We start from the raw sequence: 27,755 nt of genomic DNA, 5'->3' as shown, positions 1-27,755 counted from the left end.
AATAGGTCCTAAATTGCACTGAACTGAAAATTTTTGTGAAATATACCCTAAGGAGTGGACCGATATAGTCTGTATTCGATCCTGATCGATGCCTGGCAGAAATATTAGGATGTACAAAGTAAACATTTTGAACTTTTGTGGGGAAGGTACCGGAAGGAGTGGAGAGATATGGCTCTTCTTCGAACTTAAACTAAGTTTGGACAAAATATTACGAATCGGTTGCTACGTTTGAGGACTATCGTGCGCTCCAGCTAGCAAGACAGATGGATGGATATGGCTAAATCGACTCCAAATTGTCTGAGATAAATTCCGACCAAACACACTTGGGGTCTAAGGCCATTATTTCGATGAGGCACATTTTCGGTCGTATGAAGCCGTATATACCCTCTGTAGCCTAAATGCTGAGGGTATAAACAAATTATCTTTTCACAACCTGAGAACACTATATGTTTCTGTTACCAGATTACCTTGCTCGTCTCTACAGAAGGATATGGCGGTTCCAAGTGATCAGATGGATTTTTAATTTCTTGATAGACTTTTCTCCCGTTTTTCATTTTTACCTTTTATACTTCGGAAAAGGCGTTTCTTCTCTCTCCTTTACTCCCGATATCTTTCTTGTGTGCTACGCCGCTGCAAAGTCTATTAGTGATATATATCTTCGGCCTAACTATCGGAAAATTCAGTCTACGCATTGAAGCAACTGTCAACGCAATGAGTTCGGATGTTTCATAGTTGAATCTTAATTTTCCGACTGTTGAGTCGAAGATATTCACCTTTCCCATTTTGCCAATAAAATCGCCCAGAATAATGTTAATGTCATGGGCAGGACATCGGTAATATGTTTTTTTCAAAGCGATCGTAAAATATTTCTTTGGTGTGTTCGTCCTTGTCTTCGGTGGAGCCATTGGCGCACATAAGACAGATGTTGAAGAATTTATCTTTTAGCGAATTGTAGCAAGTCTTTCAAAAAGCTGGTCTGAAGCTGGCAATCAGTAGGGCGATTAACTCTAAATCACTTTTTGAGATACCGACAAACATCGGTAAAATTAAAATGGTTAAAATTTCACTGTTCCTATCGGTTATGGGCATATACATTTTACGGATTTTTGTCGGTAGCTCAAAAAATGTAGCTAGAGAATCGTATTACAGGTGTTTTACCTCCTGTCCCAAGCCATCACATTTCCAGTATGACAGTAATATCAGCCTTAGACTTTGCAAGTACATCTGCCAGTGCGTATACTGCACCTTCTATATAAAGAGTTCGAATATTTCAAGTTCAGATTCGCAGATTATGATCCTTAAAACGTTTGCGGAGCCGTCAACTTTAGAGGTGTTTATTTTACTTTTTCTTCCTATTTCACAGTAGGATTTTTTTGGAAAAAAGTGGGTTACCTATTCGACTTAATTTTTTTCTGTCCTCTGAGAGAACGAACGCCAAATCACTAACTTTAACGAATGTTAAAGTTCCCCAGGTGACACCACGAATAGGCCAATGTTCACTTGAGATAAAAGACAAGCAAAACGTCGTTGAGTTTGGGCGAGCTGAACTTTTTAAATCCTTCACCATAAAATATTCTTAACTAAAATGGAATAATTAGTTTCCTTTGAAATTGCTGCTAGTTCGATTTAAAATTTTAGCTAAAATCCTCTAAATAATGAAAACCGATCGGTATCGTTATATGGGGATAAGCCCCCAAGCATGGACCTATGTTGACGATTTTTTAAGGAGAAGTTTCGTGACCCCAAAGAACCTCAAATGTCAAATAACAGCTAGTTCGGTTAAAAATTGTAGCTAGAACCCTCACAATACCGAAAATCGGAAGGTACCGTTATATGGTGGCTATACCAAAACATGGACCTATCTTGACGATTTTTGGTGCAGAAGTTTTGTGACCAATGACAAACCTCAAATGTCAAATTAAAGCTAGTTCGGTTAAAAATTTCATCTAAAACCCTCACAATACCGAAAATCGGGGGGTACCGTTATGTGGTGGCTATACCAAAACATTGACCTACATATGTTGCCGATTTTTTGACTAGAAGTTTCGTGACCACAAAGAACAAACAAACAAACATTGTTCCACAACATCCCATACGGGACAAGGGAGACTTCTCTCATATCAATGAGTGCACCCCGATTCATATTTAGCTCAATGATATGGGACCTACTGTTTATCGCCGAGTCCGAACGGCGTGTCTTAAGACACCACTTATGGAGAAGTTTTTCAAGGCTGAAATACTCAGGAAATGTCGCCAACATTACTGAGGGGTATTTTGCCACCGTTGAAAAATGTTCGATGTTGCCTGGCCGGGGAATCGAACCCCCGACCTTCTGCGTGCAAGGCGGGCGTGCATACCATTGCACCACGGTGGCACCCGACCACAAAGAACCCCCAATGTAAAATTACAGCTAGTTCCGTCAAAAATTGTACATAAAACCCTCACAATACCGAAAATCGTAAGGTACCGTTATATGGTGACTATATCAAAACATAGACCTATGTTGACGAGTTTTAAAAGATAAGTTTCGTGACCACATAGAAACTCAAATGCAAATTACAGCTAGTTCGGTTATAAATTGTATCTAAACCCCTCACAATACCGAAAATCGGAAGGTACCTTTATATGGGGGCTATACCAAAACATGGACCTATGTTTACGACTTTTGGTGAAGAAGTTTCGTGACCACTGAGAACCTTAAATGTCAAATTAAAACTAGTTCGGTTAAAAATTTTAGGTAAAACCCTCACAATACCGAAAATCGGGAGGTACCGTTATATGGGGGCTATACCAAAACATGGACCTATGTTGACGATTTTTTAGTGAAGAAGTTTCGTGACCACTGAGAAACTCAAATGTCAAATTACATCTAGTTAGGTTAAAAAATATCACTAAAATCCTTAAAATATCGAAAATCGAAGGTTCCGCTATATGGAGCCTATATCAAAGCATGGACTTATGTCCATAATTTTTGAAATATAAGTTTTTTTTTGTCACTAGGAACTCTAAATGTCAAATTATATCTGCTTCGGTCTGAAGATGTGACTAAAAACGTAAAAATAAAAATACCTGAAATCGGGAGATACCGTTAATGGGAGCTACACTAAAACATGGGCCGCTATATCTCATCATCGAACTTGCCGGCAAACAATAGACGCATCTTCCAAAAATGTCAGCAACCTATATTCATTTTTGTGGATGGTAGATTGATTACAACAGACGGACGGACGGAGATCGGCTTAGATCTGATCTGATCAAGAATATATACTTTATAGGTTGACAAATGATTATTTTAATACGTCACAAACGGAAAATCAAACCTAATATACCCTCCATACTATGGTGGAGAGTATAAAACGGTTACATATAAGTTCTAGGCTTTGCCATGTTAAAGCCGGCCGTATCTTGGGATCTATCATCCCCTGGGTAACGTAGTGCGTGTAACCTCGTTAACATATAGTCTGAGGATATACATATAGATCAAGAATATACAAAATTCTCTGAGTAATTACAAGGTACTAAGAGTAAGTACTTTTTTACTTAGACGGCTCGATAAAGAACAATTGCCGCATAGTCAAAACGACGGAAGAATATATTTCCAAACTCTTCGAAACTTATGAGATATTTGGACTTTGGTTTGGACTTTCATTACATTCCTTTCATTGTAATCTTGGCCGCTCTGTTTACATATGCATTTCTAGCGTGGGCCTTGTTATTCATGTAAGTTAGTAATCTCCCCTTTGACAGTATCAATCATTTGGCCATAATACATTTTTTGGCCTGGGGTAGGATTGCTGCAATGTGTTTGTGCAACTTAGCGTATAATAATCTACCCACGCAATAATGTAACGGTATAAAAATAACCCACACAAAAATCCCGATAAGAGACATAGTCATTATATTCGCTTATAGACATACACACACCCATATACACAGATATACATACATATGTATGTATGTAAAATACAATTTGACGTAAGAAAACAAGTGTCTAAAAGCAGATCCTACCACAGCAAGCGTTACAAGATGGGAGGAGGTATTGAGGAAAGTAAAACAAAATACGTAGTATATAATAAAATGCAAAACATGTGCTAATATAAACACATATTATAAGTGTTTGCGTGTGTGTGTGTGCGGGCATAATCTAGGCGACCAAAAATTACAAATATGTGTAAGACGAACAAGAAGAAGAAAGAAAAAGTTATTTGTTATTGGCATAATGCGTTGGCGTTTTTTTAGATTCCTTAAGGCCACAACATGACAAAGAAAACAGCAGCAGTTGGAGTTAAAAATTGTCCAAAGTTTGTTACACATGTTTTCAGTTCGCATTGCCACCATCTCACTAAGAGGCACACACAATGCTACACATCAACAAATAAATGCGCCGCACATATAAAATAAGTTCAGTTTTTTTCGCGAAGGGGAAGTCTAATTTTTTCTGCGCTTCTTTTATTTCTTTATGAATGAATTTTGCTTCTCTTCTTTTTTGCAGAAATGAAGAAGAGAAGCAGAGAAGTTTACGATTGGATTTCATTTGTTTACTTCTTAGAATTTGTTTGCTTTATTTGTGGCAGTTTTTGTGTGTCTCGGTGTGTATGTGTGTAAATTAAACTTTATCATACCTGCAAAAATGTTCAAGTTTTTTTTTTTTTGTGAAGTTATATGACGTCGATATCTTTTTACTTTCATTGCTGTTATTTTTGCTGACCTGCGACAGGGTGGCGACACTTGTTTTCAGTTAAAGTGACAGCTTTCATTTGTTTACTTGGGTTTAAAAAAATATATAAATTGATGAATGATTTTTCTTCTTCTTAATAACAACAAATTTAGTGCTGCTGAGCGTATGAGTTATATAATGAGTTGAATTGTTTTCGAAAAGAGTATACGCCACATTGAACGATTCACTCCCCTTTTTATAAATAGGCAAAACAAATAAAAATGATAGCTGGGCCATAATTACGGCATTCGATTCGATCGAGTATTTGCTCGTAAAAGAAAAAAAAATCGAACTATGAAAACCTATGTGTTCTTCATTAAGAAGGTAGATAGTAAAAAATGTGTTTTTTTTTAAGCAAAAACTAAAAAAAGAAAAATATTAAATATTTGTTGAATACTTTTTGAATGTTCAATTGCATTCGTATGTAGTATTTTTTTAATGAATTAAATTTTATTTGTAATAGAAAATTGTATATGCTCAGGATTGGATTTGTAAGCTGTGTAATATTTTATATGGTCTTATAGGCCTTTTATTACATGAATGGAAATAAATAAATAATAAATAATTTCGGAATAAAGTTGTGCTAGAAAAATGTGCGAAATGGTTTATTTTTGTAAAACTTTTTGACATTGTTGTAACAGATTACTAATACATAATCTACCTTACTAAATGTACGATTGGTGGCGCGTATAGGTTTTCATAGTCCGATTTTTTCATTCACGCGCAAATACATACTCGATCAAATCGAGTACTGTAATTAGGCCCATGCTGAGTGATACTAGACGCATCCACAGCTACGGACAATGGATCGCCTAGTGAATATGTTAAATAGCTGCGAAGCAAATAATTCGCCGCGGAAAACTTAGTTGATATGGGGAGAATTTCGGAGTAAACGATCGAGTGCATGGGATCCCTGGATCGACGAGAAGTGTATTTGACACCCCTAAAATGTTGGGCTGACTCATTTTATTTTATATTCAATACATAATATTTAATACCTAATATTTTTTATTTTATATTTTATTTTTATATTGTATATTTAATATTTTATATTCTATATTTTATATTTTTTATTGTTATTTTTATATTTTATAGTTTATATTTTATGTTTAATATTTTATATGTTATGTTTTATATTTTAGTTTTTTTTTTATATATTTTATGTTTTATATTTTACATTTTATATTTAATTTATTTTTCATGTGATATTTTATATTCTATATTTTTATACCCTCAGCATTTATGCTAACGAGGGTATATACACTTTCATACGAGTAAAATGTGCCTCATCGAAATAATGGTGTTAGACCCCAAGTATGTTTGGACGAAATGTGTTTCAGACAATTTGGAGTCGATTTAAGTATAGTACACATTGACAAGCAAAACTGACAGTCATCGAGGTCTATTTCGTGAACATCAAAGCCTAACTGAAAAATTTCTTTTGTTATCTCTAAATAATACCGTAAATATTGTATTTCAAACGTTTTTAGCTAAATAAAAGTTGTTATTTGCCGGAAAATTGTCCTAAAAGTACGTTGACTGTCAGTTTTGACTGTTAGTGTGTACTCCCCTTTAGCAATGTCCGTCCGTCTGTCTGTCTGGCTGGTGTGCACGATAACTCTCGAATGGATCAACCGATTCGGTCAAAAATTTGGTTTTGGTAATATTTTGCCCAAACTTAGTTTAAGTTCGAAGATGGGCTATATCGGTCCACTCCTTCCGGTACCTCCCCCACGAAAGTTCGAAAATGTTCGGAAAACTTGCGCGCAAGATAACTCTTGAAGGAAGTAACCGATATGATCCATACTTTCCACATCGTGAAATTTCTACCGCACTTAGATGAGGTACGAATATGGACTCAATCGGTTCACTACTTCCGGTATCTCCCACACAAAATTTTGGATAAGTTCAGATTAGGACCTGCTCTAGAATCGCTTCGACTTTTGTTGCAACAACTTCTATTCACTGCCCTCCATACGACGGTACAAATTTCATCAGGGGCAAGTCCATACTTCCTGAGAAAATAGCCTGAAAGATGCAAAAAGGCCCCATGGCACTGCACAGTGTCCGATTTTCCAAAAAACCTGGCCAAAAATCGAAAAAGATCTATCAATTTACACAAAAAAGGGTCAGATATTGTTTATAGGATCCCAGTGCGTGTAGTTATGAAAAATATATACATTTATTGTTTAATAAGTGGGTATAAAAGCAGGTCGAAGTGACCCTATTTGGAATTTTATTTTTTTTTTTTTAATATTTAAGTTGTTTATAAATCTATGATAATATGCAAAATAAACACCGGTTATTAAATATTTTATTTTTATAATTGTAATGAAAGGTATGTGAAACGTATTTAAGATGTTCAGTGTCGCAATGAATTGTGCGTTCTTTAATAATTGATGTCCGTACTTGTTAATTTTTTTCAAGATCAATTTTCACAATAAATTATGAAAATAGTTGTGAGTAAGATCGAGTTGGGCTGTGTAATTTATCATTTCATAAAAAAGGAAAGGTTTTTTTACCAATTTCCATCGAAACATCCTGCACATATTTGCACTTTTCGTTTTTATGTGATATTTTGTCTTGCAGGTATATGCAGATTTCCTTTCATTCAGAATGTCAGAATATAGTATAGGGTCACTTTCTGGCGTTTGGGCATAATATAGAGTTTTGATATATTTTAAGACCTATAGTAAAATTTTATGGCGAACAAATTTCTAGAATATTTTGGACTGATCCGACCACACTTTATAGGAGATTTTAAAGATTTGTGGAAAAAGGGACCAAAAGGACCCTCTTTATGACTCGCACGAGGGTTAATTTTTTTAAGAAAAGTATTCCTTGCATTCTTGTCAGTAAAGTTGCCAAAGACATTATACACTTAAAGTGCAAGGATTCCAAGTGATCTTAACTCAAATATTTCCAAAACTGTAGAAATTGTGGAAGCTTGCACCCCTATTTTAGTTTCTTGGTTTTTTGGCAAAATTGATACCGATATTTCCTTGGTATGTAATGTAAATGGAGATTTCATTTCTTTGGTGACTTATAGTGAAATTTAGCTGAGAACATTTTTGTCTTTGACGCCATTCTTCTAAAATGATGCTTTGTATGACAATTTTGTCAAAACTTTGATGAAGTACGACATTAACTCTAAAATGTTTTTCTAATTTGCATATTTCTGGAGTTAAGGTAAGATAAAGAGTTTTGGTGTATTCTAGGACCTATAGTAAAAATTGATGGCGAAGAAATTTGTAGAATATTTTGATCCGATAAGATCACATTTTATAGGAGGAGGGACCAAAAAGACCCCTTAAATGACCGCCTGAGGGTTAAATAATATCAAAAATGTAATCAGCGGCCCAAAAAATATAAGAACCAAAGGTTAGGTCAAAATCCATTCATTTTTAGAGTTTTGGTCAGGTTTTTCGGAAAATCGGACACTGTGCACCGTGTGTAGTGGTTGGAGCGCAAGATCACTCTCGAAGAGATCTGCCGATTCGGTCCTAAATTTTGCCTTCGTAATATTTTGTGCAAACTTAGTTTAAGTTCGAAGATAAGCCATATCGGTCCACACCGTCAGGTACCTCCCCCAAAAAAGTTCAAAAATATTCGGAAAATGTGTTCATACGGTAACCCTTGAAGAGAGTGGCCGAATTGGTCCATACTTTACACATCCTAATATATCTACTAGATATAGATCAGGTTCAAATATGGACTATATATGTCCACTCCATCCGGTACCTCCCACACAAAATTTCGGATAAGTTCACTTTAAGACCTGATATCCTATCACTTTGATTTTTGTTGAAACAACTTGCATTCGCTGCCTCAATTACGATGGTAAACGTTTTTTTATGGGCAAGTCCATACTTCTTGAGCAAACATCCCGAAGGGTGTAAAAACCCCCTATGGCACCATATGTAGTGGCTCGAGATCCACTTAATGGTCAATGTAAATCCATTCCTTTTATTATCTCCTCCGCAAAACTTTTCATCTCTAATCCTAATGAACATTTTTGTCGGTTCAAATTCCCAAAGATTTTAAAACCCCCTAAATACATACGTTTTTTGGGAAAAAAATTGTTTCAATATATACAGGCTGAGGGTATATCTCTGTCGGCAAAGCCGACTGATACTTTTTTACTTGTTTTACTTATATTTTTTATTTTATAGTTTATATTAAATATTTTATTTTTAATATTTTTTATTTTATATTTTATACTCTATATTTTATATTTTATGTTTTATGTTTTTTATTTTATGTTTTGTATTTTATTTTTTATATTTTATACTCTATATTTTATATTTTATGTTTTATATGTTTTATTTTTTTATATTTTATGTTTTATATTTTATTTTTTATATTTTATTTTTTATATTTTATATTTAACATTTTATTTTTTATATTGTATATTTTATATATTATGTTTTTTGACTTATATTTTATAGTTTATATTTAATATTTTATTTTTTATATTTTTTATTTTATGTTTTATATTTTTTTTATATTTTATACACTATATTTTATATTTTATGTTCTTTGTTTTTTTTTATTTTACGTTTTACGTTTTATATTTTATATTTTATTTTTTATATTTTGTATTTCTTATATTTTATATTTAACATTTCATTTTTAATATTGTATATTTTATGTTTTATATTTTATATTTTTTGTTTTATGTTTTATATATAATTTTTTTATTTTTTTATATTTTTTATTTTATATTTTATTTATTTTTTTATTTTATATATTATGTTTTTTATTTAATATTTTATATATTGTATTTTATATTTTTCATTATTTTTTATTTTATAATTTACATTTTATATAAAATAACGTTATGTACTGTGAAAACGCGCAAAGGACACTTGCAAATGTTTTGCGAATCTATGTTTGGAATTTGGGGACCATTTCAGATTAAGCACTATCTGATCTTTTTGGAAAGTACAAAACCTATATTACCGACATGGAGGAAATTTCATGGCAGGCATCTCAATAATCACAAGTGTTGCTTAATGCCAAAATTTAAAAGGAGAATATCTCTGACCCGTTAACTTAACCTTTACAATTTTGATTCAGACATTTCGACATCGTTGTATATGAAGAAAAACCCCCATACTACCGATATCACTGTGAACACAAATTTTGGGGAAGAGATAATTCCTTTCGGTGAAGAAAGGCTTTGGTGCGTATATTAAGAACCCCGAAGGACAGATCCGCCGTGAGTCGAACTTCCGCGTTATGGCGTGATGGAGTTCTTGCTAGAGATCCTGTAAGCCGTCAGGAATTAGCGTTATATCTTTGTTCACTGTTGTTTTAGCTTTTTTTTAAATGGCATGCCTTCAGTCAAATCGAATGAGGATTATTTTTGTAGAGCACTTCGACCTTCTAACTCACTTAATTCAATGTCCTTTTCGTCCTTTATTTTAAGAGCCGCTAAAAAGTACCATAAGATGACGCTTTTCAACTTCAAAATGTTTTGCAAAAATGTTTTAGGTATGGTTCTCATTGACAACTAATCGATTTTGTCGCGTAGTGCCGTTCGGACTCGGCAATAAAACGTGTGTAGATGTCATATCATTGAGCCAATATGAATCGGTGTGCACTCATTGATATGAGAAGTGTGTTCCTTGTCCTTTCGGGGATGTGTTGTGGAACATATGTATGTGCTTTCCTACAACGAAATACTCTCTGAACTAGAAATCAAAACAATTTGTATGTGGTGGCCTTATCCAGAAGATCCGTCGTCTGATGCGCGGCCTAATTCCCTACTTTTATCATGTGTTGAAGTTTCATTCCATGTTTAGTCAGCGTAAACTTGAAAATAAAACGTAATTATAAATCAATACTATAAATCACATTTAACATTTCGAATTCAAATTCGTTCGAATTAAAATAAAAATGTTGGTTTGATTGAAAATAAATACTTTTCAAAAACAGAAATTTGATAGTAATTGAAACGAATTTATATTCGAATCGTCTTAGTGAAACTGGCATTATTAATTTTCTTTAATTTCTTCTTTTCACCCTAAAAATATGCAATGCTTTATAAAAAAATGTCCCTTAAAGTACAAAGATCCTTTCCCTCCTCTTATCATTTTAAATATTTTTAACTAGCAAAGTGCCCGCTACTTCGTATGCGGAAAGGATATAAAAACAAATAATCAATATATAATATGGAAATGGCGAACACTGAAAATTAAAAGCGAGATCAACATTGCACACCAATACCCACACTAAATCCAAAAAATACAGATTCCAGCACTGTCTCTACACCCAATAGTACGATTTTCCAAAACTACCTCAATCCTTCACTTCACCAGTAATCTTAATTCCAAAAACAGGATTCCAGGTGCACTCAAATTCAAATTGTACCATTTGGTATATTTCGTGCCCATAAGTAAGAATTTCAAAAACTACCTCCATGTCTCAATCCTACACTCCAACCGTAGTCTTACCAAATTCTAGTATTCCAGCTCTATCCGTTCCCCTAAATACCCACTGTACCAAATTTAGTACCATTTAGTACTTTTCGTACCCATAAGTACGAATTTCCAAAACTACCTTAATCCTATACTCCAACAGTAATCTCAATTCCAAATTTCAGGATTCCAAATCCCAATTGTACCAAATTTAGTACTTTTCGTTCCTATAAGTACGAATTTCCAAAACTACCACAATCCTACACTCCAAAAGAATCCTCAATTCCACTTTTCAGGATTCTAGGTCTATCCGTTGACCCAAATCCAAATTATACCAAATTTAGTTCGTTTCGTATCCCTAAGTACGAATTTCCATCCTACACTTCAACATTAATCTCAATTATGAATTTAAGGTTTCCAGCTCTATTCGTTCACCCAAATCCAAACTGTACCAAATTTAGTATTTTTTTTACCCGTAAGTAAGAATTTGCAAAACTAACTTCATCTTACACGCCGACAGCAAGCTTAATTTTAAATTTCATTATTCCAGCTCTTCACCCAAATTCAAATTTGGTACTTTTTGTACCCATAAGTACGAATTTTCAAAACTACTTCCATTTTATTCTCAAAATGTAGTCTACGAAGTACGAATTTCAAAATTATCTCAATCCCATACTCTAACATCAATATTAATTCGAAATTTCAGGGCTACAGCTCAATCCGTTCACCCTAAATCCAAATTTAGTACCACTTAGTACTTTTCGTAACCTTAAGTACGCATTTTCAAAACAACTTCCATTCTACAATCCAACAGTAGCCAATCTTATACTCCAGCAGCAATTTTTATTCCAAATTTCAGAAATTCAGTTCTATCCGATAAATGTAATACAATTTAGTACTTTTCGTACCCATCCAACTACAGCCTTAATTCAAGAATTTCAGTGCTCCAGCTCTATCCACTCATTCTAAATCCAAATTGTACAAAACTTAGTACCATTTAGTACTTGTCGTGCCCATAAGTAGGAATTTTCAAAACTGCTTTCAATCTATTCTCTAACAGCAGCCTTAACTCAAATTTCAGGATTCCAGCTCTATCCGTTCGCCCAAATCGTAATTGTACCAAATTTAGTACCATTTAGTACTTTTCGTACCCATAAGTACCGATTTTCAAAACTCCTTCCATTCCACTCTCCAAAATCAGCCTTAATACAAATTTCAGGATTCCAGCTCTATCCGTTCGCCTAAATCCAAATTGTACCAAATTTAGTACCATTTAGTACCTTTCGTATCCATAAGTACGAATCTTTAAAACAACATCCATTTTACTCTCTAACAGTAGCCTTTGTTCAAAATTTCAGGATTCCAGCTCTATACGTTCGCCCAAATCATAATTGTACCAAATTTAGTACAATTTAGTACTTTTCGTATCCATAAGTACGAATTTTCAAAACTACTTTCATTCTACCCTTCAACTGTAGCCTTAATTCAAAATTTCAGGATTCCAGCTCTATCCGTTGAACCCAAATCCAAATTGTACAAAATTTAGTACCATTTAGTACTTTTCGTACCCATAAGTACGAATTTTTAAAACTACGTTCATTCTACTCTCCAACAGTAGCCTTAATTCACAATTTCAGGATTCCAGCTCTATCCATTCGCCCAAATCATAATTGTACCAAATTTAGTACCATTTAGTACTTTTCGTACACATGTGTACACTTTTCATAAACCACCTCCTTATGTCAACCGTACCTTTTAACCTTGATTCTCACACCAAATTTCAACCCTTAACCTTTATCCGTTCACAAAATACGAATTGGCACCAAATTTAGTACACGTTAGTACTTTTCGTACACTTATAGTTCGAATTTCTAAAAACCCTTTGGGACATCTTTCCTACACTCCATCAGTGACCTTCATTTCAAATTTCAAAGTTCTAGCTCTACCGGTTCGCCAAATACAAACGGTACCATATTTAGTACTTTTCTTACCGTTCTAGTTCGAATTTCCAAAAACCCAGCCTTATCTGACACCTTCGGACCAAGACTGACACTCACCCAAAATTTCAAGATTCTAGCTTCAGCCGTTTGGTCTGGGCGTTGATGAATCATTAAGTCAGTCAGTCAGTCAATCACTTTACTCTTTTATTAATATAGATTATGTCTATATGCATACATGTTAACGCGGATATGTGAGCTTGAATGTGTGTACACACATGCATACATATGTATGTACATATTAACATATTTCCATTTAATAAAAATATACAAACCACCAAAGGAATTCACTTCGCAGAAATCTAAAAACACATTTGCAATTTTTCATTTCACATTCTGTTTATTCATATTTTTCCCTTTTTGAAGCCAAATAAGCTGTGGTCTTGCTGACGATAATCATTCGGGCGCACAAACACGCACATATCCACGTCAAGGTGATAACAACAAGGATAATAATGATGATAATACAAATAATAATAATAATAATAATAATAATAATAACTTAAGCTTTTTTGCGAAAAACACATTGCCATTAGGGATGACATACCCAGTTTTCCAAAATGAATTGTTTTTTTTTTTTTTGAAATCTCAAAATTAGTTTTGTATTAAAGAAAGGAAAGGCGAGTTTAAGGCCTCGACACATAAGAAGCATGGCATTCTTGCTAAAGTCATAACTGATAAAAGACTAAAGACCAAGTTCGACCTAATAAAAAGATTTCAGAATCACATTTGAGTTATGTCGAACTTGGTCTTTAGTCTTTTATCAGATATGACTTCAGCAAGAATGCCATGCTTCTTATGTGTCGAGGCTTTTATGTCTTAAGTTGGCCGAAACTGTTTGCAAGCAACGGTACGTAGCTTGGAATCGCAGTTTCTATTTAAGTCCTCTAAAAAGCTTAAATTATTACGAAAATAAATTAAACAATGGCAAAAGAGGTTGGTTTCGTTGTTTGTTGGTACCACTCCTCTTTCTCCAGATTCAATGAGCTCGTTGTGAGTGTGTGTCTCCTCACAATATCTTAATGATTTGTCTACATTTTTACAGGTACGTCATGCACCTTCTTATTGTTACAACTGTGACAAACTAAAAATTTGTCAGATATGGCCATGGCCATTAATAGCATTCCCAACTAGATTTTTTAATGTCCGACAAACCAACAAACCCTTTAATATCCCAAGTATTTCACAAATCATTCCCCGATTGACATGCCTAATCACCACAATGTACTTTTATGTATGACAAAATTTCCAGGAATCCATTTAATGGATTATAAAGAACCACAATATTGCATTATTTTAAATAACTTCCATGAAAACATCCGGAAGGAGTTGCTATTCCATGAATTCCGCCAAATTTAACCTCGTTTAAACATGATACTGAAACTTCACTCCTTAATTCTTTAAATAGAGGCACAATTGTCAATATTTTTTTAATTTTAAAGATGTTAACACAACAAAATCTTTGCTCTAAGATTGATGGGCCCCGAGCTCCCCGTGCTGTGACCCCTTGATTCGCATAGACAAACTTTTAAAGGTAAGGAAGGACAAGTAATTGAGGTTGGACGCACGATTAATAACCTCTTTCGGGTTTAAGAGTGGCATCCGTGGACAATTCAATGGATCTGAATGGTGAGCCTCGGATCCCTGTCACAAGAAATACAAGGGTCAGCATTGTCAAATCAATCACATGTCCATTTGAGAGCAAATATATCGTGACCTATAATATCTACAGTCTCGCTTCTAACGTCGTTTGTTAAGCAAATTTATTTTTAACGATTTTTGGGAGCCACCAAAGAGGCCAATAAACGTGGATTTTTGAAGATTTTTGGGAGCCACCAAAGAGGCCAATAAACGTGGATTTTTAAAGTTTTTTGGGAGCCACCAAAGAGGCCAATAAACGTAGGTTTTTAAAGATTTTTGGGAGCCACCAAAGAGGCCAATAAACGTGGATTTTTAAAGATTTTTGGGAGCCACCAAAGAGGCCAATAAACGTGGATTTTTGAAGATTTTTGGGAGCCACCAAAGAGGCCAATAAACGTGGATTTTTAAAGAATTTTGGGAGCCACCAAAGAGGCCATTAAACGTGGATTTTTAAAGATTTTTGGGAGCCACCAAAGAGGCCAATAAACGTGGATTTTTAAAGATTTTTGGGAGCCACCAAAGAGGCCAATAAACGTGGATTTTTAAAGATTTTTGGGAGCCACCAAAGAGGCCAATAAACGTGGATTTTTAAAGATTTTTGGGAGCCACCAAAGAGGCCAATAAACGTGGATTTTTTTTAAAGATTTTTGGGAGCCACCAAAGAGGCCAATAAACGTGGATTTTTAAAGATTTTTAGGAGCCACCAAAGAGGCCAATAAACGTGGATTTTTTTAAAGATTTTTGGGAGCCACCAAAGAGGCCAATAAACGTGGATTTTTAAAGATTTTTGGGAGCCACCAAAGAGGCCAATAAACGTGGATTTTTAAAGATTTTTGGGAGCCACCAAAGAGGCCAATAAACGTGGATTTTTAAAGATTTTTGGGAGCCACCAAAGAGGCCAATAAACGTGGATTTTTAAAGATTTTTGGGAGCCACCAAAGAGGCCAATAAACGTGGATTTTTAAAGATTTTTAGGAGCCACCAATGAGGTGAATAAACGTGGATTTGTAAAGATTTTTGGTAGCCACCTAAGAGGTGAATAAACGTGGATTTTTAAAGATTTTTGGTAGCCACCAATGAGGTGAATAAACGTGGATTTGTAAAGATTTTTGGTAGCCACCTAAGAGGTGAATAAACGTGGATTTTTAAAGATTTTTGGTAGCCACCAATGAGGTGAATAAACGTGGATTTGTAAAGATTTTTGGTAGCCACCTAAGAGGTGAATAAACGTGGATTTTAAAGATTTTTGGTAGCCACCAAAGAGGTGAATAAACGTGGATTTTTAAAGATTTTTGGGAGCCACTAAGGAAACCAGTAAACGTGGACTTTTTAAGATTTTTGGGAGCCACCAAAGATGCCAATAAACGTGGATTTTTAAAGATTTTTGGGAGCCACTAAGGAAACCAGTAAACGTGGACTTTTTAAGATTTTTGGGAGCCACCAAAGATGCCAATAAACGTGGATTTTTAAAGATTTTTGGGAGCCACCAAAGAGGCCAATAAACGTGGATTTTTTAAGGTTTTTGGGAGGCACCAAAGAGGCCTATAAACGTGGATTTTTAAAGATTTTTGGGAGCCACCAAAGAGGCCAATAAACGTGGATTTTTAAAGATTTTTGGGAGCCACCAAAGAGGCCAATAAACGTGGATTTTTAAAGATTTGTAGAAGCCACCAAAGAGGCCAATAAACGTGGATTTTTAAAGATTTTTGGGAGCCACCAAAGAGGCCAATAAACGTGGATTTTTAAAGATTTTTGGGAGCCACCAAAGAGGCCAATAAACGTGGATTTTTAAAGATTTTTGGTAGCCACCAAAGAGGCCAATAAACGTGGATTTTTAAAGATTTTTGGTAGCCACCAATGAGGTGAATAAACGTGGATTTGTAAAGATTTTTGGTAGCCACCTAAGAGGTGAATAAACGTGGATTTTTAAAGATTTTTGGTAGCCACCAATGAGGTGAATAAACGTGGATTTGTAAAGATTTTTGGTAGCCACCTAAGAGGTGAATAAACGTGGATTTTTAAAGATTTTTGGTAGCCACCAAAGAGGTGAATAAACGTGGATTTTTAAAGATTTTTGGGAGCCACCAAAGATGCTAATAAACGTGGACTTTTTAAAGATTTTTGGGAGCCACCAAAGATGCCAATAAACGTGGATTTTTAAAGATTTTTGGGAGCCACTAAGGGAAACCAGTAAACGTGGACTTTTTAAGATTTTTGGGAGCCACCAAAGATGCCAATAAACGTGGATTTTTAAAGATTTTTGGGAGCCACCAAAGAGGCCAATAAACGTGGATTTTTTAAGGTTTTTGGGAGGCACCAAAGAGGCCTATAAACGTGGATTTTTAAAGATTTTTGGGAGCAACCAAAGAGGCCAATAAACGTGGATTTTTAAAGATTTTTGTGAGCCACCAAAGAGGCCAATAAACGTGGCTTTTTAAAGATTTTTGGTAGCCACCAAAGAGGTGAATAAACGTGGATTTTTAAAGATTTTTGGTAGCCACCAAAGAGGCCAATAAACGTGGATTTTTAAAGATTTTTGGGAGCCACCAAATAGGCCAATAAACGTGGATTTTTAAAGATTTGTAGAAGCCACCAAAGAGGCCAATAAACGTGGATTTTTTAAGGTTTTTGGGAGGCACCAAAGAGGCCTATAAACGTGGATTTTTAAAGATTTTTGGGAGCCACCAAAGAGGCCAATAAACGTGGATTTTTAAAGATTTTTGGGAGCCACCAAAGAGGCCAATAAACGTGGATTTTTAAAGATTTGTAGAAGCCACCAAAGAGGCCAATAAACGTGGATTTTTAAAGATTTTTGGGAGCCACCAAAGAGGCCAATAAACGTGGATTTTTAAAGATTTTTGGTAGCCACCAAAGAGGCCAATAAACGTGGATTTGTAAAGATTTTTGGTAGCCACCTAAGAGGTGAATAAACGTGGATTTTTAAAGATTTTTGGTAGCCACCTAAGAGGTGAATAAACGTGGATTTTTAAAGATTTTTGGTAGCCACCAAAGAGGTGAATAAACGTGGATTTTTAAAGATTTTTGGTAGCCACCTAAGAGGTGAATAAACGTGGATTTTTAAAGATTTTTGGTAGCCACCAAAGAGGTGAATAAACGTGGATTTTTAAAGATTTTTGGTAGCCACCAAAGAGGTGAATAAACGTGGATTTTTAAAGATTTTTGGGAGCCACCAAAGATGCCAATAAACGTGGATTTTTAAAGATTTTTGGGAGCCACTAAGGAAACCAGTAAACGTGGACTTTTTAAGATTTTTGGGAGCCACCAAAGATGCCAATAAACGTGGATTTTTAAAGATTTGTAGAAGCCACCAAAGAGGCCAATAAACGTGGATTTTTTAAGGTTTTTGGGAGGCACCAAAGAGGCCTATAAACGTGGATTTTTAAAGATTTTTGGGAGCCACCAAAGAGGCCAATAAACGTGGATTTTTAAAGATTTTTGGGAGCCACCAAAGAGGCCAATAAACGTGGATTTTTAAAGATTTGTAGAAGCCACCAAAGAGGCCAATAAACGTGGATTTTTAAAGATTTTTGGGAGCCACCAAAGAGGCCAATAAACGTGGATTTTTAAAGATTTTTGGTAGCCACCAAAGTTTTGGAAGTCACCAAAGAGGCCAACGAACGTGGATTTTTAAAGATTTTTAAGAGCCACTAAAGAGGCATTTTTTAAAGATTTTCAGGAGCCACCAAAGAGGCCTTTTTTAAAGATTTTTAGGAGCCACGAACGAGGCCAATAAACGTGAATTTTTAAAGATTTTTAGGAGCCTCCAAGGAAGCCAGATTTTTAGAAACCACCAAAGAGACCAATAACCGTGGATTCTTTAAAGATTTTTAGAAACCACCGAAGAGGTCAATAAACTTGGATTTTTAAAGATTTTTAGGTACCACCAGAGAGGTCAATAAACTTGGATTTTTAAAGATTTTTGGGAGCCACCAAAGAGGCCAATAAACGCGTTGTTTTATAGATTCTTTAGAAGACACCAAAAATGCCCATAGAATTGTTTGAATACGTATCCTTTGACAGTAGGCGAAGGCATTTTTTAAATGAAAATGTATGTTATATATTGTTGTGGTTCAGAACACCGAGGGTCCTTGGAAGTCTATTCCAAGTTCATTCTTTACAAATTGACTAAATATATAAAACGGGAATATTCCTATACATGGGGTCCGTACTTGGATTTATTTGGCACTTTTTCTAACAAAGTTTCTTCTTTATGATTTCATTTTTTATTATTTTAAATTGTAATAAATATTTTTAAAATAAAAAAATATTAAAAAATTTTATCCAAAAAATTAAATTCAGCGGGTTAACTATGGGAAGCAACAACAAAATAGCTGTCAAAGTATGATTCTCTTAGTAAAATAAGTAAATTGTTTAACTTTTTAAGTTGTCCTTTATTATATAAACCCAGCATGAAGCTGACAGCTGTTAACTAAACCACAAAACCATTGCAGCGTTTTTTGTTTCGTTTGCCACCAAAAACAGTACGCGTTAAGTATTTTAAAATTTTACGTGGGCATATGGCAAAAATTTTATCAAAAAAAAATATATATAAACAGAACATCCCACACATAGCAGCTACATGTTCCATTTACCACTTTCCAAAAAGGAAGTACAAATCAGAGCCTAGATATGGGAGCTATGAGCCTCACAACTTCTCATACACCCACACTTTTAGGCCGTCACAATTGTGACGACGATTGCCCAAAAACACACGAACGACGAACTTTAAAAAAAATCAATCGTAACTGGGGATTTTTATGAATGAAAATTCACACACTCTCACTGGAGAAAAACACACACACACATAAAGAGCGAGAGTTAAGAGACGTCATGTCCCGGGTAATATTTGTGAGCTAAGCTGAAATTATTGAACTTACCTTTGTTGAGGCTTTTGAAACTGGTGGTGCTGCTAGTTGAGGAACTGCTGCTGCCGCCAAGGGCATTAAATATTTTTTGAGAATTTTGATGATTCTGTTGGGCATTGGAGGCCAATTCGGAATTTTGCACCAAAACAGATGTTGGCACAGAAGCAACAGTTGCTATTAGGGCCAATGCCAAATATAGCCTTAAATTGAACTCCGGTCGTGAATGATGGCGGTGATGGTAATGCATTTTCAAATTTATTTACTTTTCGATTTTTTTTTTGTTTAAAATATATTTTTGTTAAAAACGTTTTTGGTTTAAGTCCACTTTTTGTTTTGAAAACTTCTTGCACTTTCAAAACTAGTTTCTAACACACTTTTTTATGGGGAAAAAATAATAATTGAATTTGTTCTTCTTGTTTGTTGTTCGTTTTGGGTTTTTACTTCGTTTCGTTTGGTTCTGCTTTTGGGGTTTTGTATTTTTCGTTCGAGGATATGTTTACAGCACCAGAGTCCTGAATGAACTGCTGAAATATTTAACAAAGCAACAGTTTTTATTGTCTTCTTGGCCTCAATTTTATTTTTGTTGTACCTACCTAACGTGCCTGCCTGCCACACACCGACAGCTAGCAAAGCTTGTTGCTGTTGTCGTATTCGTTGTCGTGCTATTGTTGTTGTCTATACTTTGGCCACCGTTGTTCGTTTTTTTCCTTCGCTTTCGTTAGAATTTCATTCACTGAACTGTGTATTCGCCAGTCAACGAAGATTGGAAGGTAGATAACCGTGGCCAACTCCAACCCATCCACCCACCCACTTATCTGCAACAAATCACCAGCCTCCTGCTTTGCTGGACTAACATACGCAGGCTGAAAAAAAAAGGAAAAACATCCCCGGCCAAAAATCACACAAAGCAAACACAAGAAGGCATTACCACCAGCAACAATAACTGCTGCTGATGTTCGTGCTGTTGCTGCAGCAAAGCAAAGAATGGCTCATTTTCACTTGGAGCTCCTCTGTCTATCTACGTCATTGATGGGCTCCAAAATACAAACACAAGAAATTTTTCTCTCATTCAAAACAGTTGTGTGAATTTCAGAATACCCTGGCTCGATTTGGTGTTGAGCCTTAACAGCTTACCACCACCAATATAGAGGCACGCACACACACATACAGGATATTAAACACGTAAAGAGTGTACCGTCATTTCATTTTCCACGGCACTTGTTTGCGTCTGATGAGCAAGGTTGCCGTTGGGCCATAAACGGCTTTTTAGTCGGAAACTCAGATTGTTAGGAGGCATCGAGAACCACAAGAAACCAGGTTTTTAGAATTTCTAGGAGCCCTCGAACCACAAGAAACATGGATTTTTTTAAGATTTTTAGGAGCCCTAGAGGACCACAAGAAACGTGGATTTTTTAAAGATTTGTAGGAGCCACCAAAGTTTCCAATAAACGTGGATTTTTTAAAGATTTTTAGGAGCCACCAAAGTTTCCAATAAACGTGGATTTTTTAAAGATTTTTAGGAGCCACCAAAGTTTCCAATAAACGTGGATTTTTTAAAGATTTTTAGGAGCCACCAAAGTTTCCAATAAACGTGGATTTTTTAAAGATTTTTAGGAGCCACCAAAGTTTCCAATAAACGTGGATTTTTTAAAGATTTTTAGGAGCCACCAAAGTTTCCAATAAACGTGGATTTTTTAAAGATTTTTAGGAGCCACCAAAGTTTCCAATAAACGTGGATTTTTTAAAGATTTTTAGGAGCCACCAAAGTTTCCAATAAACGTGGATTTTTTAAAGATTTTTAGGAGCCACCAAAGTTTCCAATAAACGTGGATTTTTTAAAGATTTTTAGGAGCCACCAAAGTTTCCAATAAACGTGGATTTTTTAAAGATTTTTAGGAGCCACCAAAGTTTCCAATAAACGTGGATTTTTTAAAGATTTTTAGGAGCCACCAAAGTTTCCAATAAACGTGGATTTTTTAAAGATTTTTAGGAGCCACCAAAGTTTCCAATAAACGTGGATTTTTTAAAGATTTTTAGGAGCCACCAAAGTTTCCAATAAACGTGGATTTTTTAAAGATTTTTAGGAGCCACCAAAGTTTCCAATAAACTTGGATTTTTTAAAGATTTTTAGGAGCCCTCAAAGACCACAAGAAAAGTGGGTTTTTTAAAGATTTTTAGGAGCCCTCAAAGACCACAAGAAACGTGGATTTTTTAAAGATTTTTAGGAGCCCTCAAAGACCACAAGAAACGTGGATTTTTTAAAGATTTTTAGGCGCCCTCAAAGACCACAAGAAACGTGGATTTTTTAAAGATTTTTAGGAGCCCTCGAGGATCACAAGAAACGTGGATTTTTTAAAGATTTTTAGGAGCCCTCGAGGATCACAAGAAACGTGGATTTTTTAAAGATTTTTAGGAGCCCTCGAGGATCACAAGAAACGTGGATTTTTTAAAGATTTTTAGGAGCCCTCGAGGATCACAAGAAACGTGGATTTTTTAAAGATTTTTAGGAGCCCTCGAGGATCACAAGAAACGTGGATTTTTTAAAGATTTTTAGGAGCCCTCAAAGACCACAAGAAACGTGGATTTTTTAAAGATTTTTAGGAGCCCTCAAAGACCACAAGAAACGTGGATTTTTTAAAGATTTTTAGGAGCCCTCGAGGATCACAAGAAACGTGGATTTTTTAAAGATTTTTAGGAGCCCTCGAGGATCACAAGAAACGTGGATTTTTTAAAGATTTTTAGGAGCCCTCGAGGATCACAAGAAACGTGGATTTTTTAAAGATTTTTAGGAGCCCTCGAGGATCACAAGAAACGTGGATTTTTTAAAGATTTTTAGGAGCCCTCGAGGATCACAAGAAACGTGGATTTTTTAAAGATTTTTAGGAGCCCTCGAGGATCACAAGAAACGTGGATTTTTTAAAGATTTTTAGGAGCCCTCGAGGATCACAAGAAACGTGGATTTTTTAAAGATTTTTAGGAGCCCTCGAGGATCACAAGAAACGTGGATTTTTTAAAGATTTTTAGGAGCCCTCAAAGACCACAAGAAACGTGGATTTTTTAAAGATTTTTAGGAGCCCTCGAGGATCACAAGAAACGTGGATTTTTTAAAGATTTTTAGGAGCCCTCGAGGATCACAAGAAACGTGGATTTTTTAAAGATTTTTAGGAGCCCTCGAGGATCACAAGAAACGTGGATTTTTTAAAGATTTTTAGGAGCCCTCGAGGATCACAAGAAACGTGGATTTTTTAAAGATTTTTAGGAGCCCTCAAAGACCACAAGAAACGTGGATTTTTTAAAGATTTTTAGGAGCCCTCAAAGACCACAAGAAACGTGGATTTTTTAAAGATTTTTAGGAGCCCTCAAAGACCACAAGAAACGTGGCTTTTTTAAAGATTTTTAGGAGCCCTCAAAGACCACAAGAATCGTGGATTTTTTAAAGATTTTTAGGAGCCCTCAAAGACCACAAGAAACGTGGATTTTTTAAAGATTTTTAGGAGCCCTCAAAGACCACAAGAAACGTGGATTTTTTAAAGATTTTTAGGAGCCCTCAAAGACCACAGGAGACGTGGATTTTTTAAAGATTTTTAGGAGCCCTCAAAGACCACAAGAAACGTGGATTTTTTAAAGATTTTTAGGAGCCCTCAAAGACCACAAGAAACGTGGATTTTTTAAAGATTTTTAGGAGCCCTCAAAGACCACAAGAAACGTGGATTTTTTAAAGATTTTTAGGAGCCCTCAAAGACCACAAGAAACGTGGATTTTTTAAAGATTTTTAGGAGCCCTCAAAGACCACAAGAAACGTGGATTTTTTAAAGATTTTTAGGAGCCCTCAAAGACCACAAGAAACGTGGATTTTTTAAAGATTTTTAGGAGCCCTCAAAGACCACAAGAAACGTGGATTTTTTAAAGATTTTTAGGAGCCCTCAAAGACCACAAGAAACGTGGATTTTTTAAAGATTTTTAGGAGCCCTCAAAGACCACAAGAAACATGAATATTTAATATTGTTTTGGCTCTTGAGGAACACAAGATTGGATTTCATTAGTGGTTGCTATGCCTGATACGATAAGTGTATAGGACCGTTCCTATATGTGGATACGGGTACCAGCGAGGACATTTCGGTGACATTAATGATATAATTTGTGGTCGAATTTTTAGTAAAAATAAGGAATTTATCGTCAACCCTACCATAGATTTACGTCGTCGTTATCATTATTAGTTGCCAAAGATAATGACATACTCGTTTATACATACCTACATATGTATTTGCATGTATGAAGAGCTATGCACCATGGCTCCTCAATGCTTTCAGTATTACTTTTGTATTTGTCTGTGTGTGCTTTGTCTCATTTGTGTTAAGCTATATCGAAACATATGGTGGGCCGGTATTCTGGTCATGCGCATTTTCTCGATTTTCTTTGGCCTAAAACTTTCAGCTTAACTTATTTGACTGACCCCCTCCTCAAAACGGTAGCAAAACCTGTAGGTTGTTGTCTATACTATGTACGAATTCTCTTCCTCATCAAGCGATGACATGAATGAATGAATGAAATGATGCGATACATGGCTCCTATCTGTGGGTATATTTTATTTTCCATGATGCAATTGTTGAAGCTTTACAACAACAATATCGAATTTAGGAAAATTGTACATTCGGTAGCGGTGATTAATTACAACCCACATTATTGAAACCATACTTTGCCCAGGCCATAAACAAAAATTAATTTTTATACAGCTACGAGCTGAGGAAATTTAATAAAGATTTAGAGACTGTGTGGAACATTAGCGCTTTAGTAAATTGTATAAAATATTGGGGGTCTTTGGAACTTATACCAGGAACGATAGAAACTTGTACACATTTTTTTAACAGCGTAACTTTGCTACTGAATGAACGCCTAGAGCTTTTTATATCTTTCACCATACCCCTGTTTCGAAGCTCGGTAGTCGTTCATTACGACGCAATGGGACATTTCGGTTCTGATATCTCGGGAAGTATTGACTTCCCCTTCTTTTATAGTCATGATCACAATGACTCTCCGATATTAAAGGAAGGAACCGACATGGTCCATGTGGGAAAAAAATTCCTTGACTCGAAAAAAACTAACAAGGTTATCGATGTAATCATTTGGTTTAACGCATATACCACCCTGCACCTGACGCTATTATCGTGCAATCATAGGCATAAGACACGATTTGTACGATTTATATGCCGTCCGGTAATTGTGAACGTCCTGAGATTTAGAGATTAAACAATTCCGCAAATATCACCCCTACCTTAGGGAACTTCCTGTGTCGCTCTATGGAACTTTCTCTTCGCGTTCCAGAGTTACGTAGTTTAGGATCCAACATTTTGAACGCAACTGGAGGAAACTGGTGTCAAAAAGTCCTCAAGCAAAATGGAGTGGCTGACTGCTTCGAATGCCTTCGACAAATCTAGTGCCACGAGAATCGTCCACTCCTTCAGGTACCTCCCCCACAAATGTTCAAAAATTGTCGCAAAACTTGTGCGCACGATAACTCTTGTAGGGAATAACCGATTTGGTCCATACTTTGCACATCGTGTAATTTCTACCCAACTTAGATGAGGTTCCAATATAGACTCAATCGGTCCACTCCTTCGGGTACCTCCCACACAAAATTTCGGAAAAGTTCAGTTTAGGACCTTTGTCTCAAATCGCTTTGATTTTTGTTTACAAAAGTTGTATTCGCTGTCCTCTATACGACGCTGTAAGTTTCATTAAGGACAAGTCCATACTTCCTGAGAAAATAGCCTGAAAGTTACAAAAAACCCTATGACACCGTGTGTAGTGGTTGGAGCGCAAGATAACTCTCGAACGGAATCGGCAGATCCGGAATCGGCAGATCGGTCCAAAATTTGGCTTTCGTAATATTTTGTCCAAACTTAGTTCAAGTTCAAAGATGGATTATATCGGTCCACTCCTTCCGGTACCTCCCCCACAAAATTTTGAAAATGTTCGGAAAATTTGTGCGTACGATAACTCTTGAAGGGAGTAACCGATTTGGTCCATACTTTGCACATTATGAAATTTCTACAGACTTAGATGAGGTTCCAATATGGACTCAATCGGTCCACTCCTTCGGGTACCACCCACACAAAATTTCGGAAAAGTTCAGTTTAGGACCTGCTCTCGAATCGCCTTGGTTTTTTGTTGTAACATCTTGTATTCACTGTCCCCTATACGAAGTTACAAGTTTCCTCAGGGGCAAGTCCATACTTCCTGAAAAAATAGTCTGAAAGTTGAAAAACAAACCCTATGACACCATGTTTATGGGTGGAAGCGCAAGATAATTCTCGAACGGAAATGCCGATTCCGGCCAAAATTTGGCCTTCGTAATATTGTTTCCAAACTTACTTTAAGTTCGTAGATAAGCCATATCGGTCCACTCTTTCAGGTACCTACACCACAAAAGTTCAAAAATATTCGGAAAAATTGTGCGAACGATAACTATTGATGGGAGTGACCGATTTGGTCCATACTAGATCAGGTTCGAATATGGATTATATTTGGATAAGTTCAGTTTAAGACCTGCTATTGAATCACTTTGATTTTTGTTGAAGCAACTTACATTTGCTGCCTTAATTACGATGGTAAAAGTTGTTTCAGGGGCAAGTCCATACTTCTCGAGAAAACAGCCCGAAGGGTGTAAAAACCCCCTATGACACCCCCATGGTCTATGTCGGTCCATTTCTTTAAGTACCTTTTCCGCAAAATTTTTGAACTTTAATCCTAATCAACATTTTTGTCGGTTCATACCAACAAAATTTTGAAACCCCCTAAATACATACGTTTTTTGTGAAAAAAGTGTTTTAATTTGCACAGGCTGAGGGTATATCTCTGTTGGCAAAGCCGACTGATACTTTTTTACTTGTTTTCTTTGTGTTGGCTTGAACATCTCAATGGTTTGGCGGTTATATGCCAATATGTCAAAAAAACGTGGATAAAAAAACTTAAAGTCAAAATCGGGAGGCTCGATTTTCACCGTAGACCTATGGTCTAGATGACTTTTTTGCTCAGTTCAATCCCAGGAATCAGAAGGGCCCATTAAGGTTTTCAAATCGCCCGGCCTAATGTGCACCCTGTGCTTCTCGGAGAACATACCCCATCTATCGCAACTGAGGAGCGTCAGCTGCCGCGACGAACCAGAATAGTTTTGGCTAAACTTGCGATTATTTCAGTTGTCTTAAAACTCGACTTTCGACTTTTTCACAACGGCAGAAAATCGATTATAATCGACTATTCGTCGATTTTCGAGTTTTCTTTTGAAGCTGTAAAACCGCCAAGTCAACAATCTATGGGCAAACTCGAAAATCGATCACAAGATAATCGATTATGCGATTTTCCTCCAGACAAAAGTCGACTACGATTTTTAGATTTTTGACTGCAAAAAGTCGATTAATCGATTAACCGAAAGTCGACTTACCTATCCCTATAACACCCTAGCAAGTACTGCAACGAAAGCATGCCATTGTGTAGCTGTAATGGAAGAATTTTTGCCTCCTCATGTTGATGGTCTACTGAAGCCATGAAGAGTCACACTGTTGCAGTTCTCAGTGCGGTATTCTGACAACTTTGAATATTTTTCCTTCGGGTTGCACTTATATACGCGGACGACAATGACGCCGTATAGCTTACCGCAAACCGACAAATCGCATTATATGTGGTCAACAAGGTTTCTTAAGGATCTTGTTCCTACATCTCAGCTTTTCGCAAATAGCTGTGGCATGCGCGGACGACGTGAACATGCTGTCGAAAGTTGCACCTAGCATCTTGGGGTAGTTTGTGGTCGGAATTTTGCTACCATCGACCATGATATTTAGTTCTCACATCTGCAGTCTATGGTGTGAACATTGACTGACTTGAATTTCACGTTCGACTGAAGTCCACACATATAGTTGATTATACAACGTTTCAAACGGGACAGTATCAAAGGCTTTTGATAAGTTAAGCGCCACCAACACAGTTCTATCACATGGCTTGAGTCCTCGACTAATATGTGTTTAGATGGCGTACAGCGTTGCTGTCGCTTTGTGTTGCTTACGTTGATCGGTAAATGGATAGCTATTTCTGACGC

The 27,755-nt window shown here is 35.8% G+C and overlaps 1 protein-coding gene across 2 annotated transcripts in view; it reads right to left on the bottom strand.

Annotated features, from left to right (window-relative positions):
* Positions 1 to 20,608, bottom strand: part of LOC141395493 (uncharacterized) — a 71,017-nt gene extending 50,409 nt beyond the window's left edge. The window contains exons 1-2 of one of the 2 annotated variants that reach the window (XM_073971482.1): positions 20,257 to 20,608; positions 19,676 to 20,187 (exon numbers count right to left, since the gene is read on the bottom strand). In XM_073971482.1, the coding sequence (XP_073827583.1) occupies positions 19,676 to 19,910 (235 nt within the window). In that variant the 5' untranslated portion in view covers positions 19,911 to 20,187; positions 20,257 to 20,608. The remainder of the gene's footprint in view (positions 1 to 19,675; positions 20,188 to 20,256) is intronic. The other variant, XM_073971481.1, reaches the window with a different exon arrangement.
* Positions 20,609 to 27,755: the final 7,147 nt, after the last annotated feature.

This window comes from Musca autumnalis, unplaced genomic scaffold, assembly GCF_047663935.1.
Source record: "Musca autumnalis isolate F117 unplaced genomic scaffold, ASM4766393v1 scaffold_2, whole genome shotgun sequence".
NCBI classification, from domain to species: domain Eukaryota; kingdom Metazoa; phylum Arthropoda; class Insecta; order Diptera; family Muscidae; genus Musca; species Musca autumnalis.
Note: the sequence above shows the minus strand (reverse complement) of the source record. Positions and strands in the feature narration are given on the sequence as shown.